General features: G+C 44.2%; 1 protein-coding gene across 1 annotated transcript; it reads right to left on the bottom strand.

Moving 5' to 3' along the window:
• Nucleotides 1-593: 593 nt before the first annotated feature.
• Nucleotides 594-6,984, bottom strand: LOC129773735 (uncharacterized). Its single transcript, XM_055777380.1, has 4 exons — nt 6,343-6,984; nt 5,710-6,289; nt 4,395-5,629; nt 594-4,265 (listed from the first exon to the last, which is right to left on the bottom strand). The coding sequence occupies exons 1-4, from the start codon at nt 6,982-6,984 to the stop codon at nt 594-596; spliced, it is 6,129 nt and encodes a 2,042-aa protein (XP_055633355.1).
• Between the last annotated feature and the right edge of the window lie 2,269 nt (nt 6,985-9,253).

Genomic DNA, 9,253 nt, shown 5'->3' with positions numbered 1-9,253 from the left:
TCGATATTTAGAAGATCGATCTTTTCCTATCCGGTTTTTTATTTTTTTGATCAATTCTTTGCACTCCAAAAAATCGCGAAAATCGATCTTTTCCTTTCGATCCTTTTGATCGCCGAATTATTTTTTCGGTGAACATTGATATTAATCTCACCAAAAACCACCCGACAATTTTATAAAAATATTAGATCCTTTTCAAGGTTGTCAAATTAGTGGTCGTAAATCTAGAAGAAGCAGTTTTGTAGGTTTGGTTATTACAAAACAAGTGGTAAAAAGCTATATTTAGAGACTTAATAAAACTAATGTCGGGATCCATTCAAAGGAAATTACAGATTTTTGACAGCTTTTATTTGGCGTGCTTCAAAACTACAAAATATGATTAAATTAATTCACAAAAAAATAAAAGTATATTCTGGGCTTACAATTCGGTAACCCTTTTTATAATTTCAATCCCGATATCCAGTAAATTCACCGTTTGAAACTAAATTAAAGTGTAAACTTTTTATAATGCAACTTCTATCTCATACGTAGCAGAACCGATCTATTTACTTCAGGCTTCTATTGTTTTTAATCCTCTGCTTGATCGATACTTGTGATTACACCGTAGCTATCGGTGTTATCTCGGTATGTTCATTGTTTGCCCGGGTTGCCAAGTCCATTGCTACTGCGGCAACATCCTCCCCCGGGTGCATCTTGCGATCCACCAAGACTGCACTACTTGAATCCACATCCAACAACGACAGCTTTGACACTGGTCGACGAAGAATGCTTCCTGTGGTTTGTACCTTGGCTTGCCGAACTCGGCCATCGGTTCCGACAATGGTTTCAATTACGCGTCCTCGTATCCAGCAATTACGTTCATTACCGTTGACTACCAGCACCAAGTCCCCTACTTGTATTGGTCGAACCTCGATAAACCACTTCGGTTGTCTCCGTATCACTGGCAGATACTCCACGATCCAGCGATACCAGAACCGATCCAATTTTTGCTGTATTTGATTCCACATATCTTGCAAAGGCAGTTGATGTGGATCCGGTGCTGTATCCGGTAGATTGGCGCCACTCGAACTTCCCATCAAAAAATGGTTCGATGTCAACGCCTCTGACTCAGCAGAATCCAGAGGCAGGTAGGTCAGAGGCCTTGAGTTCACAATGCTTTCCGCTACCACAACCAACGTTTGTAAACCCTCATCATCCAACTTCCCCTCAGCGTACGCATCCATCATGGCTCTCTTGACGGACTGCACAAGCCGTTCCCATGCGCCTCCCATGTGTGGGGCACCGGGCGGTATAAAAGTCCACTTTGTCGATGAATTTGTAAACGTTGCCGACAGTCCCTGCTTTATTTGTTCCCCCAGCAAACGTTCAGCTCCTTGGAAGTTGGTCCCATTATCACTGATGAACTCCACTGGCGAACCACGTCGCCCTACGAAGCGCCGCACACATGAAACACATGAAGATGTCGACAGACTGTACGCTACCTCCAAGTGTACCGCACGTACTGTAAGGCACGTAAACAATGCAATCCACCTTTTGACGCTGGCTCTTCCGACTTTCACTAGCAGAGGCCCAAAGTAGTCCACTCCCACGTAACTGAACGGGCGAACGCGCACGGCTAAACGCGCTGGTGGTAATGGAGCCATAGGCAGAATATTCGGACGAGCCTTGCGTAGCTTACACATCATACAAGCTCGTGATAGATTCTTGACAAGAGAACGAAGTTTGGATATACTGTAGACTTGACGTATCTCATTCACGACAGTTTCCGGGTTAGCATGTCGATATTTACGGTGGTACTTCTCAACTATCAGTCTAGTTACCCAGTGATCTTTGGGCAAAATCACTGGATGGCGCATGTCATAACTGATGTCTCTCGCAGCCCCAATTCTCCAATACTGGCGTGACAATCCATTCTCGTCGATTATTGGAACTAATTCGTATATCCCATTGCTTTTGTCCAACGGCTTCCTTTCGTTAATCGGCTTGTCTTCATTTCGTTCAAGAATACTTCTCTCATCCGCATACGACTCCCATTGAACGAGTTTCAAGATGATAGTTTCTGCTGCACGAAGTTCGTTCTGCATCAGTTGACCACTTCTTCTCGGATGTTTCTTAACGGCGTTATGCGAAAAGCGTAAAATGTAGGCAACGGCACGATTCAATCGATCCCAAGATGAAAACCTCTCAAAATCTATAATACGCTCGACTGTAGCGTGATGCAGCACAGATGGTCGAATTTCTTCTGGGATGTTCACAGAAGGTGGTGTAGAGCATGGCCAATCACACTCGGATTTCAGTAAGAATTTCGGCCCGTCGAACCATTGGCTCTCTTCTGAAAAGTATGGGCCACATCCCCATTTGGTTGCTTCGTCAGTCGAGTTGAAGCGTGACCGTATCCACCTCCATTCCGTAGCATTCGTGTTCTCCAGTATTTCTCCCACACGGTGATCTACGAATGGCTTGAAATTACGGGGATCCGATCGTATCCAGTGCCAGGCTGTAGTGGAATCGGTCCACAGAATCCGCCTTCCAACACTTATTGTGTGATTTTCCTGCACAAATTTTAGCATACGTGTTCCAAGAACACAAGCTTGAAGCTCAAGTCTTGGGATAGACATAGGCTTAAGAGGGGCAACGTTAAGAGGGGCAACCTTAGCTTTCCCAGATACCAGGGAGCAGCGTATAACTCCCTTTTCATCCTTGACACGAAGGTAAACGGCACAGGAGTACGCCGTTGGACTCGGATCTACGAAGACGTGCAGTTGGCCCCGTTTGTAGGTTTGTTCGTTTGCTCGAGGAAAGTAGCATCTCGGGATTCTTATTGTAGACACGAACTCAATCATTTCCACCCATTTTCTCCAACGGTCGTAGGACACGTCTCCAATAGCTTCATCCCAATCTGTTCCTGCGCGCCACAAATCCTGAATCAGGACCTTACCGTGTATGAGAAACGGCGCAAGCAGTCCGAGCGGATCAAACAGCGTCATCACGCAGCGAAGTACCTGTCGTTTGGTTGGCACGTCACCCTTTTCGATTAGAGCTCGTACCTCGTCGCTCATTCGTGTAGAGAAGCAGAGCTCATCCATAGTTGGCTTCCAGAGCATTCCTAGGACTCGTTCCGTTGCTTCACCAACTCCAATGTATAAGTTCTTGCTGTCAACTGCTTTAGTTTCTCCCAGATGTCGCGGAATTACAGTTTGAGTTGAGTTCCAGTTGCGTAGATTGAAACCTCCATCACGGTGCACACTTTTCACATCTTCCGTTACCTGCTTCGCTTCCTCGACACTACCGAAGCTATCCAAGTAGTCATCGACGTAGTGACTTCGAAGAATACCATCCACGGCCCGAGGGAACTGTTCTACATGTTCTTTTGCGTTCAGGTTTTTGACGAACTGTGCCGACGCAGGAGAACAAGTTGCTCCGAAAGTCGCCACATCCATGACGAACACCTCCAATGGCTGTGTTTTATATTTCCGGTACAAAAAGCAGAGTGCATACTTGTCTGCCGCTCGTATGAAGATTTGGTGGAAGATCTTCTGTAAATCCGCATTGACTGCCACCCAGAACTGCCGAAATCGATAGAGAACTGCAGGCAATGCTGTGAGCTGGTCCGGACCTTTTAGCAGCATACTGTTCAACGAGACGCCTCCAACTTTTGCTGAACCATCCCAAACAACCCTCACTTTCCCGGGCTTGTTGGGATTGGTCACAACACCCATGGGTAGAAACCATATCCTCGCTGGATTCGCTTTCTGGAATTCTTCCGGCGTCACACGGTGAGCATAACCTTTATCTTGGTATTCTTGAATTTGTCGATGGAAATTCTCGTGCAAAGCAGGATCCTTGTCAAGTTTACGCTCGAGGCATTGCAGCCTACGCACAGCCATGGGATAGCTATCGGGAAGATGGATGTCGTCTTTTTTCCACAGTAGGCCTGTTTCAAAATGGTTATTCACCCGTTTCGTTGTCTGCTCTAGCAAGTGTTGTGCTCGTTCCTCTTCCTTGCTGAGAGCGACGTGAATCGAAGTTCCTGTCTCTTCTACAGCGAAAAACTGCTTCAAAGTTTCCTGTATTTCACTGCTGCTGTCACACTTACAGACATGGAAGCTGTAACCTTCCGTTAGTTGCTCTACTTGTTGTCCGTACACGCACCATCCCAATCGTGTTTTTACTGCAGATGGCCCATCTCCCTCACGTATTTTCAGAGGCAATGCCAACCGCAAATTATCGAGACCGATGAGAATTTTCGGAACTGCTCCTTGATAGCTCTGTATTGGAATTTACCTCAGATATGGATATCGTTCAGCAGCTTTGCCATAGTTGAAACTCTGACTTGGTAAATTGAGATTTTCGACCGTTCTCGCGTTGACCAGCTTGAACTGCCGCATCTGACCTACTCCTGATATTACAACTGTAACCACTTTAGAGTTCTTCTCCATGCGAGATGTATTCCCAGTCCATCGTAGGCAGAGCGGTTGCGAACTTCCACTTATCCCTAATTGAGTCACTAATTCACCTTCGATGAGCGTCAGCGACGAGCCTTCGTCCAGGAACGCGAATGTGTTTATCCGTCCTGTGGTACCGTAGAGCGTGACAGGAACGATTCTGAAGAGGACACCGGAATCGACAAAGCGATGCGTATGGTTCTCAGCGACCCGAGGAATCAACTGCACTGGCGTCCTTCCATGTAGTAGCGAGTGGTGACGGTACTGGCAACCACTCACGTTGCAACGGCTGTCGCTACGGCAAGATCGCTTTCCATGCGCAAAGAGACAGATATGGCAAACATCCAATGATCGAATCCGCTTCCATCGTTCGTTTACACTGAGCGATTTGAAAGCATCACACTCTCGCATCTTATGTCCAGATTTGTTACAGTTGATACAGTCACCAGGCTTCGTTGTTTTTGTCAACGTGGATGGTAGTGCGACATCTGTCGCGTGGGAGTTCACATATTCTCTGGATCTACTACCGCTTTTCCTGTGCTCTGGCTCGTAGTTCACCACACTCGTTGCATCTTGCACCACACCTGTCATGTATTCCGCAAACGTCTTTAAATTTACGACACTAAGTCCTCGTTTGTAGGCTGCCCACATCATCTTCTGATCCGATGGTAATTTGTTGACAAGCTCTTGGAGCAACGTTGGATTCGCCAGATGATCGCGCTGATCCGCAGCTTCGATGTGGTCACACAGTTCCTGCACCGCCAATCCGTACTCAATCAAACCTTGCAACCTGTCAGATCGAGGAGAGGGAATCGAACGAACTTTATGCAGAAGAGCGTTGATGAGAAGTTCCGGACGACCATACCGCAGTCGGAGAGCTTCGATGACATTCGGCACCGCGGATGGTAATACGAGACGATTCCGAACACTTTCCAATGCTTGCCCCTTCAAGCTTCGTTGAAGTCGAACCATGTTCTCTCCATCGTTGTAGCCGCATGCTCGAGTAGTATATTCATAGTTGGAAATGAATATGGGCCAATCAGCAGGGTTGCCGGAGAAAGTTGGTAGATCACGTGCCAGGCTGCTGAGGGTATTGGGTCGGGAAGGAAGGCAAACTCGGAAAGATATCGTATTTATTGTTACCATCGTGAAAGGCTTGACTCTTAACTGGTTCCACACGTTCCGATCTTGCAAGACGTAATTCTTCGATTTGTCGCTTGCAGAGATCCAATTGCTCCATCAAGCTAGCAATGTGAATCTGACTTACCGCTGACTGCTGTACAAACGGTGGCTGCTGTTGATGGATTGAAGGATTCCCCTGACGCGGCTGGAAATGATGCTGATGCACCGGAATCTGATGCATGAAAGTAGGCTGTCCTGAAGGCAGGATCGGTATAGGCTCCACTGGAACTTGCTGCATCATAGGTAGGTGTATCAATGATGACTGTGTTGCCGGTTGTATTGAAGAAGATTGAACTGTTGTTGGCTGTACTAAAGACGGCTGCACCGGAGGCTGATGCGTCAAGCACGGGATTCCTGAAGATTGTACCGATGAAGGTAACATGGAATATGACGGAACCAAAGATTGGTATGTTGAAGGTGGTTGCACTGAATTCGGCATCGACGATGTTTGCTGTAGTGTTGGCTGTTTCGAAAGTTATGGCTGCACCAGAGGCGGGTGCATCGAGGGTTGTTGTGTTGAAGTTGACTGCGCCAAAGACGGCACTATCGAATGAGGAGGCACTATGGGGTGCTGTAGTGGAGACGGCTGTACTGAAGGCATTTGTAGCGGTGGAAAAGATAACGTCTTTGGATGTTGCTTTGGGATAGCACCGAGTGACATTGCTCTGGGTTGTATAAGAACATCTTCAGTTGTCCCATGAACATTCAGTGTCCCTACTTGAGTATCCGATGATGGCGCCGCCGGTGAACGACACGCTGTCGACTGTATTCCTTCCATCTCCTTTCTGCATAATACCGTCTGTTGTTGCAAATTGGTCGACTGCGAAGATATTGGATCCGCTTGCGCCAAACAACGTTCCAATTTCCCGCGCAGATCTCGAACCATGTCCATGGCCTTCTCTCCATGGTCACCTTCAGCCTGGATTGCCTTCAGTGCATTCAGTGCATTCGAATAATCTACACTATCAGTCATATTCAGCATGGGAATAGTCGGGTCACGAAGGGGAGAACTGTGTTGCTGAATTTCCAAATCTGACGGTAGTCCCGAAGGTAATTCTTCATTTATTTCTCCTTCGGATCTCACAGAATACACTTGGATTGAATTTGGGTTATGCTGCTGGACCGTCGAGGCAGCTGGCAGTTGATTGTCTCCTGTCGCGCTCGACCGCGGATCCGCGCTGTTCCCAATCCAATCGTGGACTCTCCTCACACTATCCTCACGACTAACTCGGCTTCTTCTCTCCTCTTCAGCTGCAATCGTAGCTTCCAACAATTTACGTTGCTCCTGCAAGAATTTTCTTTCCAACTCCACATCTGTACGCTGCTTTTCTAAATCCTGACGTTCTCGTAGTCGTGCCATACTTTCTGCCAGATTCGATGAGGCTCTACTCGTATTACTGACCCTCGACGAAGGACGAGAGGATCGTTTGCACCGGGCACATAACCACATACGATCAGCAATTGAGTCTGTGACACCTGCACAACTGAAATGCCACCATATGTCGCATGAATCACATTGGACCATGTTGTCCGCTTCGTCGGGTCTGTGGCATCCAGCACAGCCATCCTTTTTTGTGGAGATAGAATGATGACTCATCGCTGCGAGAACGAATTCTTTGAAGATTGTCGGGATCGATTCAAAGGAAATTACAGATTTTTGACAGCTTTTATTTGGCGTGCACAAAAAAATAAAAGTATATTCTGGGCTTACAATTCGGTAACCCTTTTTATAATTTCAATCCCGATATCCAGTAAATTCACCGTTTGAAACTAAATTAAAGTGTAAACTTTTTATAATGCAACTTCTATCTCATACGTAGCAGAACCGATCTATTTACTTCAGGCTTCTATTGTTTTTAATCCTCTGCTTGATCGACACTTGTGATTACACCGTAGCTATCGGTGTTATCTCGGTATGTTCATTGTTTGCCCGGGTTGCCAAGTTCATTGCTACTGCGGCAACAACTAAACTTTGGTCAAAGGATGGAATGTCACGAGAACGGTTAATCTTAGGATAAAACGTGGACTCGGATAAAACGTGAACTAGGATAAAACGTGTCCCCGATTACTTTTCACTGTATATAATTGAATCTTTTTTCTTTTTTATTCGTTTTTTATACATAGGGGAAATGCAGGTATAATGAACCAGTGCTTAAATTTCAATAATTTAACTAAAAACCAATTGATACTTCTTGACTATCATATTCTTAGAACAAATGAAGCTTTTCAAGACACCCTGTCATGCATGAATCTGTCGAATATTGAAAGTAATACACAGGAGCAGAAACTGAAACTGAAAACAAAATATATTCTAGAAGAGGTAAACATATATTTAGTTTGATTTTATGATTGATTTGCATTCGAAATTTGTTATTTGGGGGCAAAATGAGCCACCATTGGATGACGACTTATGTTTTCTAAAGCTGATCTACCTTATCACATGTTGCTCTTCAAGGGGTTCCTTTTGTGGATTCGACTCAGCATTCTTGAACTCAGCCTCTTGTGTTTCTTAATACGTTTTTGTACGTATTAGAATAAATAAATAAATAAAATAAAAAATAAATATTTCATATATGTAGGGGAACCGCGGGTAAGACGGACAATGGGGGTATGATGGACAGGTGGTTGATTTGTATAGTTTCATTATGAATTTCAAATTTCTGTCAATGGGAATCCCTTTTATATGCTATTCTAGAATATTCAAACCATCCTATGACAATGAATACTGATCAAAAGTGAAATAGGGAAACAAAAACCGAAAACCAAACCTGATTCCGCTTGTGGATGTAATTTTTGCGGCTTCGATATTAAGCATTTTGAGTGGTGTAATTGTAAAATTGAATTCGCTGATGGTTATATTTCGGTTTGCGAGTTGATCGAGAAGCGATATTAGGTATGTACAGTAATTGCACTGGTGGGGTTGAAATGGACAGTCACATCCATAATCACATCCAATGCATGATGGAAAGTGCTTTTTCTTTCTATTTCAGTTACTGGACGCACGAACACTGAGAGAGAGCGAAATTATTCCTCTCGCGAGCGATAAACTTCTACGCTTCGTATACTATTGACCTGTCAATATTCCCCCACTACATGTCCATTATACCCACATCGACAAAAATGTTCTTCTTTTCGGCTTGTTTTAACTTCAGTAAAAAACATGAAAAAACAAATTTTTATAAAACATTTGGCCAATTATTTCGAAAACCAGTACATTGAACTGTAAGAAACTGCTTTTTAGTTTTGGAAAACATGAGTTTCCAAAGATACAATTGAAGTTCTTCTTAACATGTCCATCTTACCCGTCTTACCTACCATTTCAATAATGATTTGAACAAATTTTAACAGCACACTAAAAATATGTTCTATTTGACGACTTTTTTTTTCTTTAAATGAAGAAATGTACTCTTCTTATTTTTTGTAGTAAAAATCGTTCGATATTTTAAATAACAGTCAGTTAGGCTAGAATATTCTTCGATAAACGGGGATTGTAGCGATATGTGGACACAGTAAAAGGGCATATTTCGTAGTACATATATCCATTTTATCATCTCTTCCCCTATACTTTTTGTTTTTTTGAATAGTAAAGAAGAATTTAATTTTTGATTCACCCCCTTAAAGTCATAAGA

This window comes from Toxorhynchites rutilus, chromosome 3, assembly GCF_029784135.1.
Source record: "Toxorhynchites rutilus septentrionalis strain SRP chromosome 3, ASM2978413v1, whole genome shotgun sequence".
Lineage (NCBI taxonomy): Eukaryota > Metazoa > Arthropoda > Insecta > Diptera > Culicidae > Toxorhynchites > Toxorhynchites rutilus.
Note: the sequence above shows the minus strand (reverse complement) of the source record. Positions and strands in the feature narration are given on the sequence as shown.